This window comes from Myripristis murdjan, chromosome 8 (assembly GCF_902150065.1).
Source record: "Myripristis murdjan chromosome 8, fMyrMur1.1, whole genome shotgun sequence".
Classification (NCBI taxonomy): Eukaryota; Metazoa; Chordata; class Actinopteri; order Holocentriformes; family Holocentridae; genus Myripristis; species Myripristis murdjan.
Window position 1 is genome coordinate 16,548,772 of NC_043987.1, and position 17,989 is coordinate 16,566,760.

The 17,989-nt window shown below is 42.4% G+C and overlaps 3 protein-coding genes across 3 annotated transcripts in view; 2 read left to right on the top strand and 1 right to left on the bottom strand.

Annotated features, from left to right (window-relative positions):
* Positions 1-4: 4 nt before the first annotated feature.
* Positions 5-5,521, bottom strand: narfl (nuclear prelamin A recognition factor-like). The gene is made up of 11 exons (XM_030058625.1): positions 5,418-5,521; positions 4,342-4,437; positions 4,054-4,197; positions 3,728-3,857; positions 3,407-3,541; positions 3,013-3,131; positions 2,716-2,845; positions 2,539-2,611; positions 2,048-2,185; positions 1,508-1,665; positions 5-810 (listed from the first exon to the last, which is right to left on the bottom strand). The coding sequence occupies exons 1-11, from the start codon at positions 5,481-5,483 to the stop codon at positions 569-571; spliced, it is 1,431 nt and encodes a 476-aa protein (XP_029914485.1). The 5' UTR covers positions 5,484-5,521; the 3' UTR covers positions 5-568.
* A 1,808-nt stretch (positions 5,522-7,329) lies between these two features.
* Positions 7,330-15,663, top strand: e4f1 (E4F transcription factor 1). Its single transcript, XM_030058734.1, has 14 exons — positions 7,330-7,486; positions 7,781-7,917; positions 8,829-8,916; positions 9,009-9,199; positions 9,934-10,054; positions 10,163-10,315; positions 10,466-10,650; positions 10,760-10,996; positions 11,632-11,746; positions 11,958-12,175; positions 12,351-12,549; positions 12,780-12,943; positions 14,119-14,181; positions 14,423-15,663. The coding sequence occupies exons 1-14, from the start codon at positions 7,390-7,392 to the stop codon at positions 14,798-14,800; spliced, it is 2,346 nt and encodes a 781-aa protein (XP_029914594.1). The 5' UTR covers positions 7,330-7,389; the 3' UTR covers positions 14,801-15,663.
* Positions 15,664-17,775: 2,112 nt separating this feature from the next.
* The window catches only part of grid2ipa (glutamate receptor, ionotropic, delta 2 (Grid2) interacting protein, a), a 28,919-nt gene continuing 28,705 nt past the window's right edge, over positions 17,776-17,989 (top strand). The window contains exon 1 of the mRNA XM_030057209.1: positions 17,776-17,857. Within this exon, the coding sequence (XP_029913069.1) occupies positions 17,776-17,857 (82 nt within the window). The remainder of the gene's footprint in view (positions 17,858-17,989) is intronic.

The window sequence follows — 17,989 nt, forward strand, 5'->3', positions numbered from 1 at the left end:
TGGCTTCAGTTAATTGTTTTTATTATTCAGAATAAATATAATCAATAGATTAAGGCAGGAATGATCACATATATTACTTTGTGTGAAGTACTAGTGTACATTTCCATTTGAAATGTTGTGAAAATAGATCTCACATCAGTGCATTAATCATTTGCTGTGGTATTTATAACTTGAAAGCACAATTTGCAGTACATGAAGAAAAATACTTATCAAAACATAATATGGTTTGACTTGTGCGCATCATTTATAGCCTGTGACATAAATGACAGGCTCTGGTAGTTCCTGGTATCTGCGTGCCACTTGGCCAACAGCATTCAGGACAAGGAAGGAAGACAAAAGGGGTGCCAACAGACATCACAACTTCCTGTCAGTGACTTTGCTCACACAACCACCATCCACTCTCAGAAGGACAGGCAGAGAGAGTCGTTCATTCTTTTGGACGGTTCTGAAGCCACGGTCAACAATAAGGAGATGTTAATACTCTTTTATCTCTTCAAGTTTTGAAAATGCACCCTCTCAGCTGAACTTGAGTTTTGGCTACAACAGGCGACACAATGCTCCTCTTCCTTCACCACTTCATAACGAGTCCATTAGTCATCTTCTCCACAGTGTGGTACTGGGTGTGCAGCAGCTCTCTGGCTCTCTCCTCCCCCACACTGCTGAGCCAGGACTGGTAGAGCTCGGCCACACGCGTCTCCTCCTCTGGCACTACAGTCTGCTCTGCCTTGTAGAGCTGCTCAACCTTCTGCAGCAGTTCCTTGTGGTTCTGACCAGGTAAGGGCTTCAACTGTCCTCCTCCGTTCAGACAGCCTGAAGTGGTGACAGAAGGTGGGGGAAACACTCTGTAAACGGCCCTGAAAAATAGCTCCCGACAGCTTCTGTGTGGATATATAAACTTCACCAATGTTTGACTGAAATGTGAATTTGCCTGTGATGGTGTCAACTGTGCAACACGTGCACATTTAGTACAACATTTTACGTACATTTTGGGAATCATGCAGGGGTACTAAAGATTTCACAACACAATCAAAATCACTTGATATTCAAATTTAAATTTTTGGTTGAAACATCTAGCTTGTGATTCTTATAATTGTGCTTCTGCAGCCAACAAAGTTGTCACCATTCATAAACCACAGAACTGATCATTTTCTGTGTAAAGAAAACTTTTCCTGGGGAGAGACCATTTCACTAAGCCCAATGTCAAGTCATCAAAATACAATGCTGCTGCTGCTTTTAGGTAGAAGTAATGTGGATGATTTAAGAAAGTTACATTTGTCTTGTATGAATGGATTTCAATGGCTGGATAAAAAGGTAGGAATAATGTTAAGAGTTCTAAAATATGACTGCTTGCTTTTGGAAAAAAAGATTAGCAGAAAAGTGAAGTATAAACATTTTGTGCATGCAAAGTCACTGTTATGGTCCTTTCAAATTCCCCCAGCAGAGATTAAGCAGCACATATTCAAATTTTCCCACATGTAAAGACAACCATTTGCATGTTTCTCCTCACCTGAGGGACAGGCCATGACTTCTACAAAATGGTAAGGCGATTTGCCCCTCTTGAGCTTCTGCACGAGGTTCTGGATGTTGCGGAAGCCGTAAGTGAAAGCAAAGCGCAGCAGGACAACTCCATCTTTCTCTAGCATCACCTCCTGGAAGTCATTGTTCCTGTGGAGGGTGGAGGTGAGGTGAGAAAACAGAGGGCCTTCAGTGGAACAGCTCTCAAGTTTGTTTATAAAGCCTCTAAAGCAGCACCAGTGATTCTAGGATCCCTGGTCACATGACCTAACAGCCACGGCCAAGTCTCTCTGACCTGAAGGCTTCAAGAAGGAAAGCTGTTCTAATATCATTTAACCTTTTAAGATTTTCTTCATGAGCACTGGACCTGTTCTCCATTTGTTCTGAATTCAAGCTTGACTGAGATCTAGGAAGCACATAACTCTGTGCCACAAATCACCACAGAGCATTCTGAAGCAGCACAAGTTTTATTTTTTAGTCAAATCAGGATTTGTTTTCCTCTTTGTGAGCCGTGCAGCTGAACCAGACTCACCTGAGGGTCTTGTAGATGAGGTTCTTCACCTCTTCTCCAAACAGCTGCTTGGCAGCGGAGGTGAAGACATGGTGGAGGTAGCCGCCTGAGCCGCTGCCAGAGTGACTCAGGAAGTCGTCACCACACACACTGCTGAACCTGCATGTAGAGTGACACATCAGCATTTCTGCTGGGATTTTATGATGTGGTAGAGCTTGGAGCACTTTTAAGTCAAGGGACCTATTGTGTCCATGTTGGTTAAATCCCTGTTTTTCAGATTTCATGTTTCCTCTTGAAACAGTTATTTTCTTGCTCTGATGTCACATCACTGCTGAGTAAATGCAGAGGAAACATGCACACACATAAATGTAAAGGCCTATTTGATTTGTTTTTTGCATCTCTACTAATACCTCATGACAAGGCTGTTTATCTTTTCTCAGAATAACACAAACTGGTTGTTGATACACTTTCCTGTTTTATTAGAGATTCATGAAAAAATGGACAACACTTACATTGGATCTAAAGGTGCAGGCTCCACATCACTAAGAGACACATTTTCCTCCTCCAGCATTTTCTGAACCTCGGCTGTAATGACAGAGACACTGAAGTACAGATAACAAGAGCGTGGGGATGCCTGACAGCTCGTGTGTGCAGAGAGAGAGAGAGAGAGAGAGAGAGAGAGCGCATACCTGAGGTGATGACACAGTCGACCTCTCGGGTTTCTGCTGCGTTCAGGTAGAAGTCTGACCTGGAGGCTTCAAGCTTCTTGTCAAAGCAGGGCATCACTGCCACATGGTAGACCTGCTGAGGACTCAACCCCTGATGGCAAACACAAGACATCATCATCATCATCATCATCATCATCATCATCATCATCATCATCATCATCATCTTCCTCCCATCCTTAACACACACACACACACACACACACACACACACACACACACACACACACACACACAAATACATATTCTGTTGTGTTCTACCTGTTGCTCAGCAAAATATCCTTTAACCAGGGAGCCCATCATCTGCTGTGGAGAACGAGTGGTGCTGATGTATGGAAGAATGAACTCCCCATGAGTCTTTTCTGCATAGCAGATCCACCCTGAACAAGCATACAAAACATACATACTGTACACAGTGAGAAAGGTTTCCTCTTAATACAAGAATATCAAGAAAAGTAGATGTCACTTCAACAAGTGACACTTCTTCTTATATTAAAACTTTTATATAAAACAAACATCTAGGACAGCTAAGGCAGCTGCTAAGCAGCATTACAGTCACAATATTTTGTCAGAAAACCCATTCCCCAAGGAAAACAAACACATATAAATAACACATAAAAAACATATAAGCTCTACGATAGTTTCAGTATAGTACCTGGACAGGCAGATGTCAACATGGGCAGGGCCTTGCTGTCCTGCTCCTTATTCTGGAAACGCTCTATAAACTCCCTCTGGCTCTCCAGCAGGCTGAAGGTCCGACTAAAGCTGGTGTCAAACACGTAGTGAACCCCTGCAACACCGGCATCCTGTTAACACCCCGTTCTCTCCTCACAGTGAGTTCAACAAACTGACTTTCTGTCGGGGTCTTATTTCTTAAGATCAACCATCTTGAACAACAACCTGTCTCTTCATTTATCGCATCGCTGTGGAATGTGTGATTTACATGGGACTGAAAACAAGTTTCATTTCCACTCACCAAGGCCTTTGAAGAAGGAAGTAAGCCTCCTGCCCGTCTCACTGCTGCTGAGGTCATAGTGTGCTGCCAGAGAGGCTCTGGACTGAGGCGACACTGATACCACCACTATCTTCTGCTCTGCTGCATCGTCCTGCAGGGGGACAGCACACACACACACACACACACACACACACACACACACACACACACACACACACACACACACACACACACACACACACACACACAAAATATTTTTCATCACAGCCCAGAGATTTGCTAACCAGCAGTATAACACATAAACACATGCACACACACATATAGGTCCATCCGTATGGTGTTTCTACCTTGTTGCTGTGCAGCACCTTGAAGAGCTCCTCGTGGCTCTGCTGTGTGATGAGGACGCTCTCAGCTGAGGTGATACAGCCGCTGCAGGCCAGACAGTCATTCAGTGTGATCTTTGCTTTCTCCAGCTTCTGCTTCCCACCATCCTGCAAACACAAGTCACCACGTAGGTGGGTTATTTACAGAGGTGAGGAGAACGGTGGGACAATAATTTGTCACTCACACTTGGATTACCACTTCAAATGCAAGTGCTGAATTACATTTTGATTAAATTAAAACTCCACACCCACCTTGTTGACTTGGAAATAACTGCCATCATCTTCTATCTGAATTTTGGCCACAGATTTACCTCCTTTCTTCTCTACTTTGACCGGTTTAACACATTGCTGCAAAACAGGACAGAACATACAGCTGTGAAACAAACTGCAAAACGCTTCTGCTCAAATGCACCATCAACACCAGTGCTGAGGATCTGCAGCTTCATCCAGTACAAGGAGATCTGGGTCAGCAAGGATGGAAATCAGACAGGTCTCAGTTATTAAAAGACAACATTCAATTACTGTCTTTCTTTGTAGCAGGTCTGTCTGTACTGAAGAGACCAGCTAATAGTCCAAGTACAGCTGTTCCAGCCGTTCCACCTGCTTGGTGACTTACTCTCAGGTACCCAAGAGAGAGAATATTCACTGAGTCTCTGACAAGTTAGCTGAAAAGCACATTGGTGGTTTCATATTGTAGAGAGGCCAATTCAGCAGTCCTGACAGAGAACGGCTGCGAAGTCAGATCAATATAAATGAGCTGATCAGTGTGAACCAATACAGCCAAAGCAAACAGCAAAGTGATCAGGCCAATACAGCTGACTGTAAACAACACAATAATAATGAAGTCTGAGGAGATGGAAAAGCACCAGGATGAATACATGAGCTGACCTGGTCCACATCAAAGCAATAAAACCACAAAATCTGGGTTTAGGGCTGTATTTGCTTCTTATACCTGCATGTTATTGACATTCAAGTAGAAGCTGTGGCTCATTCATCATGAAGTCGTACATTACACTTGTGTTACATCACATCTCACATTGCCATCTAACTAGCACACTATCGACTGTAGCCTGCTGTCTGAGTAACGTTACTCTTTAATGTAAAACAGTGAACTCAGAGCCTACTCTTTATATGTAGTAACATTCATTTTATTGAGTTTTCTGGCCGCTAACATCATTTTGCGTGACGTTACAACACAGTTAACATTAGCTAAGCAGCAAGCTAACTATACACTTTACACATCGACTGTATTTACGTGTGGATAGAGAGTCCGTGACATTACTTTGGATAAGACGTGAATTTATATCCAAAATAATAAACTCCTCTACCTGAGAAGGCGTAATAAAGTCATCGAGGTCTGTCAGCTGCAACACACCGCTGAACTGCGAAGCCATGTTTACTGCAGCCGCAAAGCTGACCTTTGTGTCGTGAAACCGTGGACGTTACGTATGCCTATTTTTTTTCTTTCGTATTTATCTGTAAGTAACTGATAATAATTTAATATTAACAAAATCGTATTAAAACGTTTTTTATTTAATATGTTATAATCACATTATTTTTCTAGCGGCCCTCTTGTTTTATTTGTAAAATTAAATTATTTTATTGCAGCAGTTGCTGTGATGTTGCTTCACAATAAAGTAAAAAAAAAAAAAAAATCTTCAGAGAAACCTCACAGCATTTTTGATGTTCACTTTCATGATGCAGTTTTAAAATAGCTCATTTTATATGTTAGTTTGTTATTTCAGATAAATGGGAATTTATTGTCGCTTATTTTTGCCAATATTAATTATTTTTCCTTACTGTACTTGTCCTACACATCCTGTGTGTATATCTTGTGGCATGTGGTGTTTTATGTATTTGTATATGTATCTGTATATATGTATGTAGCTTGTATTTCTACAAAATGACAGTGTGAGTCTTGTGCAGATAAAATCAAGGAGGGTCTTCAGCTGTCAGGAGGGAAATGAGCTCATTAACAGACAGGAATTAACATTTCCCCTACTCTGCATCATGCAACACTTCAGTCCAGTTAAGTTTTTTTTTATTATTATTATTATTATTTCTTATTTTTTTTTATTTTAGTGCCATTGAGATTAATAATTTATTTTTCAAGGAAGTCCTGGCAGCAGCAGTAGCACAGAAAGTTTCAGACAAAAAAATGGAGGACACAGTCCAAAATAAACATGATATATCTGTATGTAATCAATAAATCAATAAACTGGATGATGGTGCTTGTAAACTCCAAAGGGAGCCAGTTCATCCAGGTGAAAAACCTCTTGGATTTAGTTTCAAGCACCGGGAGCAGCATTTTAAAAAGCCTTTCTTCCCAAGTTCAGTGCAAACTCAAGGAACAGAAAGAAAAGAAAAGAAAAGAAAAACTCTGGGGAAAGCAAAGCTTTGGCAGCATGAATAAAAGACAGCCAGTGATTTTGTCTACAATGAATGAATGATTTATTGTTGTGTCTTTGGGATAATTCAGACAAATTGTAATGCTACAAATTGTAGTATAGCATTAACAGGAGAGAGAGAGAGAGAGAGAGAGAGAGAGAGAGAGAGAGAGAGAGAGAGAGAGAGAGAGAGAGTAGACTACAAATGTGCAGACAGAATATTATATATTATTGCATTATATTATATTAGGCCTATTTTGCTGTTGATTTATAATGGGCAAGTCAGAAAATGCTTAAGAAATTGCTGGCATGTCCATGTCACACGTCAATATAGGATCACTCATATGGACTGCTTAATTTTTTTTTTTTTAATCAAATTTTAAGGAAAAATATCTCAGATTATAATATAATCATATAACATTTACATATGGGGCACTGGTAAAAACTATGTGCACATCCCTTCCTAAAACAATGTAGGCTATGTACTAAAATATATTTTGGACACGAACATATTATTTTAATGTCATCTTAAGGTAAATAAAATACACCATGTTTTTTTTGTTTTTTTTTTAATCATCACATTTTGAATAAACATGTCTCAGATCAGATTACAGTATAATAGCGTAACATGAATCTACGGGGTGTAGATCGGTAAAATGTAAAATATAAGGGAGGTTAACTAGATATTATATTTGCTAGGTGTGTATTTGTTATTATCCCTGCCTCACACACACACACACACACACACACACACACACACACACACACACACACACACACACACACACACACACACACACACACGCCGTCTCGCTCCTCTCACACGCCCTTTTGTTGTTATGACTACGAGGTCGTAAATCCGCCATATTTCCCCAGTAGCAGCGTTGCGACAGAGACGGAGAGCTCAAACGACATGAATGTGGAGAATAATCATACGGCAGAGACGGAGAGTGAGCAAACGGAGCACGGCAACGACACCATCACCATCCAGACCACTCTCGGAGATGAAGGTCTCACCACTGTCTCGTAAAAACAGCTTTGAGTGTTTAATGTCACTGTGTTAGGGCCTAGCTAACTCCAGCGTCAAGTGTTGCTAGCGGCTAGCTCGCACTGTTGGTTAGCCTCTTCACCGTGCTAGCGCTAACTTACTGCAGCTAGTCGGTCACAGCCAGTGCTAAGGTAGGCTTGTTGTAACCTGAACAGCTTAGCGTTTGCCAGCTGGGTGTTTGTTGAGTAGAAAAACAGAGACGACCACTGTAGTCACATTGCGCTGAGGGGAGCTGTCTCTGAAACGCTGTTTGTAGATGAAGATGTGCACAAGTGCGGCCGCTGCCAGACCGAGTTCTCCACGCTGGAGGCTTTCATCCAACACAAGCTGCACCACAGCTGCAAGAGACCTCCCGAGGCACCGCCTGCGACCACCCGAGACACCAGCCTAGAGGTACGCCTTGGTGATGAAGGATTAGTCCAGTCATTTTATGAAAAAACCTAGGACAAATTGCAAAAGAAGCAAACTCAACTGATTTTGTATCCTCAGTTTGTCCTGAGTGAGGGAAAAAAAGTCCCAGGAAATCCCATTGGTGGAAAGTTTTGAAAATCACCTATTTATGACCACAAATTACCAACAAACACTGTTTTTAACACATAGGGGAAAGGGGTTCAAAATTTTACTTTCAGATATCACTATAAAAATTCACAAGTTGATTACACACACAAAGACAAGCACTAATTGGAATATAAGGAATAAATGCCAGAAGAGACATTTAAACAGTGAATTAAAAGGTTACTATATATATATAGTAACCTTGAATTAAAAGGTTACTACATAACAGTGAATTAAAAGGTTACTGTATATATAGTAGCCTTTTAATTCACTGTTTAAATATCTGTTCTGGCATTTATTCCTGATATTCCTTATTAGCGCATATCAAATCAGATAATGTGTGATATGCATGTGTAAACAGAATAATTCAAAGAACTTGTAATTGACTTTTTTTCTTGTCTTTGTGTGTGTAATCAACTTGTGAATTTTTATAGTGATATCTGAAAGTAAAATTTTGAACCCTTTCCCCTGTGTGTTAAAAACAGTGTTTTTTGGTGATATATGGTCATAAATAGGTGATTTTCAAAACTTTCCACCAATGGGATTTCTTGGGACTTTTTTTCCCTCACTCAGGACAAACTGAGGATACAAAATCTGTTGAGTTTCCTTCTCTTGCAATTTGTCCTAGGTTGACCCCAATTTTGGCCTCAAATTACTGGACTAGATAATTTGGGTATACATGCAGCAATAGTGCCGGTAGCGATGAGGATAAACACATTATGTGATTTGGCAAGTGTGTGTTTTGACAGGTTGCTGCAGCCGGTGCCAACTCCACCTCAGCGGTGAAGGTGGTCGAGGGCTCCTCCTCAGATGAACAAGCCAAAAGCAACACAAAGGGTGGGTCTGCATCGTTGCAACACGTGAAGGCAGTGCTCTCCATGGAGGAGGATTGAGTTGATTTGTCATGTCATCCTCTGATTTGTCCACAGATGAGACAAAGGGCCTGCTGGGTCGAGGTCGCAGGAGGAGAGTGGCTTCCCCGAAGGCTGTTGACCAGCCAGGTGGGACCGTGGAGCGCAGCGCAGACAGTGCGGACAGTGCAGACGGCTCCAAGCCGGTCTACAAAGTCAACCAAGAGGGGCGATACATTTGCCAGCTTTGTGAGAAGACATTCAAAACTGTGAGTCGTACTTACCGTTCATCTTCCATGATTAATACATACAGAGGCCTCAAAAGAAAAACCAACATAGCGTCTGAGGAAAGTGTCAGGCCACCACAAGCTGCCAGAACGTCGTCAGTGCAGCTTGGCATAGACCAGTGCTTTTCATGTAGTGGAGTCTGGCCCCCCAAGTTGTCTGTCACTAAGCCCTGGACCGCAGTGGTGTGATTAAAACATAATATTAAAATAATCATTTGTACATGCTTTTGTCTTGTAGCGATGACAAGTGAATTAAGCCTTGAAACCTGAGCAGATTCACTTGATTTCTTTTAAAAAACATGGGGGGAAACAAGGTGATTAGCAAATTTACCAAAAAATGACTTGAACATTCATTAATTAAATAAATGAAAAACTAACTAAATCAAGAATTACCAAAAAATTGGCACCAAAAAACTGAAACACTGAAAACTCAAACACTGAAAACTAGTAAAACAAAACAAAACAAATGAATTACAATAAAACTAAATAGCCTATGTAATTATTAAAATTATATATTTAATGGTCAGATCAGTGGGACCCATGACTCACTTTGTAAACCACTGGTACCGATTCTGCAGGTCTCTGTAACTGGATACATGTTCAGAAATGACATGACTTACGATGACATGAGTTTGGTTTTAATGAAGTGTGTATTTATGCTTCATTTTGCCAGTGTTTTCTCCATACCACTACTTCTTTGTCTTTGCATTCATCAGAGCAACATATTGAGAACTCATATGAACACTCACAGTGAGCAGAAGAACTTCACGTGCGATCTGTGTGGGACCACCTTCCGTACCAAAGGCTCCCTGATTCGTCACAACCGGCGTCACACAGGTACAGAGGGTGAATTCAGAGGCGTACAAGACCTGTTCTCACTTCAGGTGGTTTTCTTTCGTCTTAATAATGACGACCTGATGATCTACTTTTCCTGTTCTCTTACAGACGAGCGTCCGTATCGCTGCAATTTATGTGGTCAGTCCTTCCGAGAGTCAGGCGCCCTCACCAGGCACCTCAAATCTCTCACACCCTGCACAGAAAAGATCCGCTTCATTCAGTACAAGGAGATACTGGTCAGCAAGGATGGAATCCAGAAAGGTAAAGGTTATTATAAGAGAGCTAGGCCCGTCCATTAGACTTAGCTGTTAAAGTCAACCAACACTATGTGACCTATTGTCAGGTATATTCTAGGCACACAAGGAAGTAATGATTCCTCTAGTCTTTGACAAGGCTGTGTGATTTGTTCAGGAGTTGAAGAAGGTAATGCTCCATTGGCTGACCAGCAAGAGGTGATGGTTGTGGAGCAGCAGCCAGAGGAGCAGGAGGTGGTGGAGGCTCAGACTGCAGTTGTCAGTGTGGTGGAGGCTGGGTCCCAAGAGGTCATCCACCAGGTCCACTTCACCATGGAGGTGGATGGAGCACCACAAGAGCAAGTGAGTCATTAGTAATGATAATGACTGTGAGGTGATTTCATAGCTCGTTCCTACCTTGTATATCTTTTGTTGTACCAACTGGTGTACCTGTTCCTCTCATTGTGGCCAGGTGTTGGTGGAGCAGTGCGAGGCCGAGGCCCTTGCAGCAGCTGCAGCCGTAGGCGACAACCTCATCTGTCAAGCCATCATCAACTCGGGCATTGCCCTAGAGACAGGGGAAACGGGAGCAGAGGAGACTGCAGAGGCAACTGAAGATATATGCAAAGTCGTCATCGGCGGTGCTGAGGTCGAAGACCAGGTGACTGAAATCCAAGTCAAGGAGGAGTGTGTGAAGATGGAGACAGAGGTGAGAGCGAAAGGACCTGGGACTGAGCAGCATAATGACTGTATTGTATCGTAATTGCATTTTATTCAAAGACATGAATTGCAGTACGTTGAGAGGTGTAAACTGAGATTTCTGATACAACTTTATCAGCGTCAGTTCTTAAACATCCTGAAACACAAACATTATTTTACACCCTGGACTAGAGGGTAACTGAGGTGCTCAGCAGCAGAACATCAGCATCTAAGAGGACAAAACTAGACATTTTCTCAAATGTAGGCACACTCTTCTTTCAGTGCCACTTTCTGGTACCAGAAGGATGTCGCAGCAAAACAAGAGTCTCTTCATAACCTGTTGAGAACTGAACATACTCTGCTTTAAGGATTGCTGCACTTCACAGTTCCTTACAAGTAACAGACCCAGGAAGAAGAGAGGGTGAAGTATTTGGCTAAAGACTTGAATATTACACATTCTGTATTTTTTGAAATGTATGAAAACAAAAACCTGGAACTGTCAAGTCACCGTTAAGGCGAATGTTGGGTCTCAAAACATTGGAACCAGGCTCTCAATGGGACTGAGTCTGCGTTCTCAACTTAAATCTATTGTTGCAGATTAGGATTCATTTTCAAGTAATCTGTTCCTCTTGCCTTCTCCTTCAGGAGACCTGTGATGGAGGAGATGATCAGACATCTTCAAAGCTGCACAAGTGTCCACACTGTCACCGCTCCTTCAAGGGACTGAACTACTTGCGCTTTCATGTCAAAGGCCACTTGGGTGAGTCTGTATCTATTAATGTTATATTCCTCTACATTAGTCCAGCCATTGATAAAAATGTTGGAATAATAGGACGTGGAATCAAGGAATACAGATGAATGGATTAACCACTTTCAGCATAAACCTGGCTAGGTGGCCAACTTTATGGATGCATTCCTGGGCCACAGACATAACATTCCTTTCTCTCCTATGTTCTTTCCTCTTTGTGCAGGCTACAAGCCCTTCAGGTGCACACTGTGCCAAAAGGAGTTTCTGACTGGCTACCTGCTGAAGAAGCACATGGAGGTTCATGTCAGCGAGAGACGGTATAAGTGCGGTGAGTGTGGCAAGTTGTACAAGACCATCGGGCATGTACGTGAGCACATGAGGGCACACTCGGACGAAAGGCCGTACCACTGTACCAGATGCAACAAGGGATACAAGACCAAGGTGACTGAGTGCAGATTCTTAGTGTCTTAACAGGCTTGCTCTAATTTGGTTTTGATGAAATTTGACTATAATGTTGTATTTATTTTACATTCAGGTGTTTGTCCTCACCATCTTTCACTTTTCACTTCAGTGTCACACCAGCATCAACTCTGACATACTTTTTCTACATATTCAGAACGCCTTGCAGGTGCATCAGCGAACGCACGGCGAGGAGAAACCCTATGTGTGTCAGTTCTGCCTGAGAGGCTTCAGGGAGAAAGGTTCTCTGGTGCGCCACATCCGCCACCACACTGGAGAGAAGCCTTTTAAGTGCCCAAAGTGCGGACGTGGCTTTGCTGAGCACGGGACCCTAAATCGTCATTTGCGCGCTAAAGGTCAGAGTAATGGACGGATTCAAACTGAATAATTGTCAAGTTACAGTTAGTCCCAGTGTTAAGCTGTAAGACATTTTTTAGTGGTCATAGTATAGTGGGGACAGTAGAGGTTATACATCTTGTGAGGACATGCTCAGAGAAAAGCTAACGTAAAATTTGCTCTTTAACTTTCAGTATTGGGTGTAGTGATGAAACCAGCCTTAATAACCCATACTGGATTGTGTCCACAGGTGGCTGCCATAAGGAAGGCTCTAGTGAGCAGCAGGAGGTGGTAACAGAGGAGCAGGAGTCAGCGGACAACCTGACCAGGACGGCCATCATCTCAGAAGACCCGCATGCTGTCCTGGTGGAGTTCTCCTCCGTGGTGGCAGACACACAGGAGTACATTATCGGGGTGAGAGGCACTGGGGACCAGGGAAAGGGGAAAGGGTCTTTTTAATAGTATTGCTTCATAACTTCAAGATGGATTAAGTAAGATTTCACCTGTTCCATATCACCAAATGACCATAATATAATTCACCAGATGCTCAGATTCCTGGTGCTCACAATTCACTGGCCATGCTGAACTTTCTGTTTTATGCAGCGGTGGTTCTTTGAGTAATATTTGTCGCATGTCTGCCAGTGTTTTATTCTAAGCTGCGTTTCAAATTGAGGGTTCAGTGATAAAGATGTTTTAATCATAACACAATTATTATTTAACATTAACATTTGTACAGTGCATTACGTTTTAGATAATAGTAAGATTAATTGCAATGTTTATTTTAATTTAATTTAATTTAATACAATCCTAAAGATTTGCTTGAGTTTGCATGCAGCACCAAAAAGCAGAAATAGTACTGAAATAGTACTAATGCTGACTTCAACAATATTTTTCTGTTTTGCAGTATTATGTGTACAAGTGATAGTGACAGGCAAGGTTGTCAGTAGGTCAGCAGCAGTAATTTCTTTGTAACAATGTTTTTGGAGGCAGTGACAGCCAAAAGGTTAGAACCTCTGCTGAGGAAAGTTGTGACAAAGTTTTTGGACCCTTGGGAAATACCTGCGTTCCAGCATTACATGCCCCTAAAACGTGGCCTGATCTTCAGCAAGGTCATCATAATAAACACAGCCTGAATAAACCATCAAAACAAAAACAGGTAGTTCTTGAAGAAATTAAATTATTCATCAGTCTAGGTATAAAAACGGGTGGAATCTTTATTAGCAATCAGCTTGAGTCACACATTTCTTACAGCTGCTGATCAGACCTACACACACTGCATTCTTCTTTGTGTAACAGTTTTGGTTCATTTAGATTTTTAAGCTGCATCACTTCAGCATTCTTAAGTCCAAACTCACCAGTTTATAAAGCTCTCTCATAGATTTCCTTAGGACATAGTTGTCATTGTGCTATGTGGTGCTGGATTCATTGGATATGAGAATTTGCCATATTTGGACTCTCTTTTTCCATCATGCACATGTTTAATTTCCAGATTTTAATTAAGGATTCAGTGTAGACCTGTTTAAACATTGTTGGTGTAAAATGCTGCCAGTTTTGTTACTCACTTGTTCTGCTTTTCTCCTGTCCTCCAGACTCCAGCAGAGGAGGCAGTGCAGGGAGAAGAGGTTACACTCATCCAAGACAGCCAGAATCAGGTCAGTACAGGCACACACACACACACACACACACACACACACACACACACACAAATTAGAGCATCAATGTACTGTAGCTGCAGTATGAGAGCCTCACTCTTGTATCTTTAGTGCTACTGCTGTCAAAATATGCAGTTCTATAAGATGTAACCTGAATTACCCTTTGCTGTATTCGTGTTGGAAACCTCACATCAGGTTACCCTAGTTGTCCAGCCCTTAACTATAAACCTCTCCCTCCCAGATGGGAAACCACATCATGAAAGTGGTACAGCAGATTGTCAGCCAATCGCGTGGAGGCAGTGGCACGGGCGGCCACCAGATCATCGTGCGCAATATGGCGGTGGACGAGGAGGGCGCGTCCATCTCTGACTGCGGTGACACCATCACCATCGCCACGCCTGAGAGCCTGACAGAGCAGGTGGCAATGACGCTGGCCTCTGCTATCAGTGATGGCACGCTGATGGCCACAGCGGGCACCGTGGAGACGGCAGACGGAACAGTTACTATGGTTACTGCCACGGAGGAGGAAATGGAGCAGGGTATAGAGGTGGTGCAGCAGCAAGAGGAATATATCATCACCTCTCCTGAAGAGGTGGAGGTTCAGACTGTCATTGTATGAAGTTACTGCATGGGACTGTAGGGATGCAGTGGTACTGTATGAATTGATCACAGGATGTAACGCCAAAGTATTTTTAAGGTTTATAGTTACAAAGAACAACCTACAAAGAGAATATTTTTGTGTGAAACACACAGAACAGGTTTGTATAAGGACTAGTTCTGCTATCTGTGTTTGATTTATTGATTTAAAGCACTGCATTCAGTGTGCTAGCTAACAACCTTTTGGAATGATACATCAGGTTTTAGGTGCATACGGCTTAAAAAAATAGATTGTACATATTGTACATTTGTTAGGTCTTCGTTTTGAAGAACTGGACAGTTGTACATTTCTTTGAAGCAGTACAAAGTCAAGACATATTGTTTACATCACATATAGAGGCTTTTACAGCTCAAGCCTTAACCTCTTAACCATTTGTCTTAGCCCTTGTGTGTTGTAGTCATCTCCTCTTTATTATTGTCAAGACTGTGAATTTTCTTTTTTTTGTTAATCACAACTGTACTACCTACAATGGCCTCATTACATTGCAGTTTTCAGTTCTGCTAACCTGTGTCAAGATCAACCAGAATTACTTTTTGAAACATTTTACTGTTTCTGTTTTTAAAAAGAGGAAAAAAAAAACGAGTGTGAAATGTGATGTTCTTTAAACGACTGACCGATCGAAACTGTGCATGCTCTCCTGCCCATCCGGAGCAATTGAGGCACACAGTTGGCCTACAGATTTCACAGGGTACAGTGATGCTGGTTGAGCAGGTCAGTAAGATGCTTCTCCCAGCATGACAAATACACCAACACCAGTGCAGAGACATAGTAATGTGGTCTGTTTCCTAGAGTTTGCATCAAATAAATGCTATTTTCTAGTACAACTGGCTTCCTTTCCTCGTATTTGATGGCTTTCTGTTTAAGCAAGAGCGCTCTTTAGTCTCTGTGTATTAGTATTTTGGACTGTCCTTGATTGATGAAACTTGATTGTATTTGCTGGGGGCAATTCTTTGCAGACTTGTTTGAGGATTACAGATGTGGGGATTGATTCATCAGCATGGCACATTCAGGTCAAAACATGCTTTGCTTCTTTTTATTAACCTAACTTTCTCTCCAAATAGGAGAAAACAGGAGTATATATGTAACAAACCTGAGAGTGTCAGAAGAAGATATGGTTGTCATCTCCACAAGCTTGTTTGATAGGAAAGCAAATTATCTTTTCGCAAGATGATATTTGCTCCCTTTTCTCCATTACATTCTGAGTTCCTGAGTCTACAGCAGTATGACCAACATGACCGTGTCTTTTTCATGTGTGATGCTCGCTACAGTGTTTGGGAGTACTCAACTATGAGCAAGAAGGAAATACATGTGTCGGGGGAGGGAGTCTGAGATTAGATGGGTTGATTTTACCCTGGATAACTGGGGCATTACCTCATGCACTTTAATTAGTGTACCAATAACGTGTTTATATCCAAAGCAAGGCTGATTTCAGGTACTCAGTATTGAAATTAAAGTGATAATCCTTGACCCAAAAGACAAAAGCTCTCTGCTACCTTTGAACAAAAGTAGTTATTACAGCTCCTGAGAATCCCTCTAATCAGAGCAAATTCAATCCCTTCCCCACTATACAAAACACTGACTGACCAGTTTGTATCTGAGGGCAAACCATTTAATTTTGCTATTGTCCCTAGAAGCCCCCTTATGAGTTCTTCACAAGAGGTAAACACATAACATGAGTAATAGCCTAGTTTTGGGTGTAGTTATTAGATTATGCAGCAATGTTTCTCTGCTTCCACTTTATCTGCTTGGTCACATCTGTCATTTCACAAATTATATTTTTTGTCTTTTGTCGTAGTATTTGAAGAGAGAGTGAATGCAGTGCATCGTCTCACCATGGGAATGCCATTTCATTTGGAAGTGCACAGACCTGCCAGGTAAAAAAACAGCGCTCAGTGCCACATATCCCTCTGACCCCCTGTTGCATGGTGTTGCATTTCTCCATAGGTAAACAAAGTTGCAATGAAACATGATTGCCTCAGTTCTGACACCTCATGAGGTTTGTTGTGTTCCTGTTGTTGCAAACCAAACTTACTGCCTCACATTTTTTCCTATTGGAACAACTGAATTGTTTTAAGACCTTTCTTCGTTCTTCATGAAACGACGTGGTAATGAATAAACATGTCTATGTTCACCCAGTGATTTCACAGGAAGAGGAGAGATCACTTGCTTATATTGACTGAAATGCTGTGGAACCAAGTGATGCTGTCAGCTTGGTCAGTACTTGCATTCACATGCTATACTCATACAGGCAGTTTGGCTTTGCTGACGTACTGCTGTATTTTGAGCATGTAACCTTGAGCATATCTTTAGGCTGTATCTTTCTAACTGGTGCTCCAGTGCCGAGGTTAACACAGACACTATAATCAGAGAAGTGTCCCTGGCTGGTACACCACACAGTTTCTGGGTCACTCCTCAGCCCGCTGAGAGGGCCCCATCCACATGAGCAACAGAGGGAGACAGAGAGAGAGGGTGGGAGAGAGAGAGAGGGAAAGGTATTTATAGAAAAATGGGGCTTCGCAGTACCTTTTCTCGCAAAAGAATCATTTCAGGACCAAGTGAGCGTGTCCCAGTTTTCTGATCAGCACTCAGTGATAGGGCTGGGGCTGAGGCTGAGGCTGGACCACCTCACCCAGGATGGGGAGCCTGGCTTTCAGATGCTCTCCCCTCTCCTCCGGCCTCCCACTCCTCTGCTCCAGCCTGCTGGTTCTTTGATTCAAAACAGGGGGAGGCATCGGCCTACATAAACTACAGATGTGACCTCTTAGGCAGACCTGGCTTCTCTAGCTCAGTAGGAGCTTCTGAAGGTGGTCCGCTGAGGGCAGGAAGGTGAGGAGCAGCAAGAGAGTGTCAGAGGGCACTCTTTGGCTGCATCCACCCCCCGGTCCGGGGGTGTAGGGAGGCTGGCTGGAACGTGCCCTGCTGCAAGCCGGGCAAGGATGAGGCGTTTCTTGAGCAGGAAGGGCCGCTTCTCTCTACGCCAGAGCAAATCTGGGACCCGGAGTGCCGCCAAAGATTTCTGTAAGTCTCTCTCTTCCTTTTAATCCTACTTTTTTACATGATGCTCTTCAACTATTTCATCTGCTGGAGTTAAGAGAAGGAGAAGAGCTAAAAGGAGCTAAAGCTCTGAGTGTGTATCTGGGGCACAGGCTT

Coding starts and splice junctions, on each gene's coding strand:
- narfl (XM_030058625.1), bottom strand. CDS start 5,483: ATGGCTTCGCAGTTCAGCGGTGTGTTGCAGCTGACAGACCTCGATGAC. Junction 4,438..5,417: donor ACTTTATTACGCCTTCTCAG/GTAGAGGAGTTT, acceptor CCTGTTTTGCAG/CAATGTGTTAAACCGGTCAA. Junction 1,666..2,047: donor CTCATCTACAAGACCCTCAG/GTGAGTCTGGTT, acceptor CACCCTCCACAG/GAACAATGACTTCCAGGAGG.
- e4f1 (XM_030058734.1), top strand. CDS start 7,390: ATGAATGTGGAGAATAATCATACGGCAGAGACGGAGAGTGAGCAAACG. Junction 9,200..9,933: donor GTGAGAAGACATTCAAAACT/GTGAGTCGTACT, acceptor TGCATTCATCAG/AGCAACATATTGAGAACTCA. Junction 11,747..11,957: donor TCATGTCAAAGGCCACTTGG/GTGAGTCTGTAT, acceptor CTCTTTGTGCAG/GCTACAAGCCCTTCAGGTGC.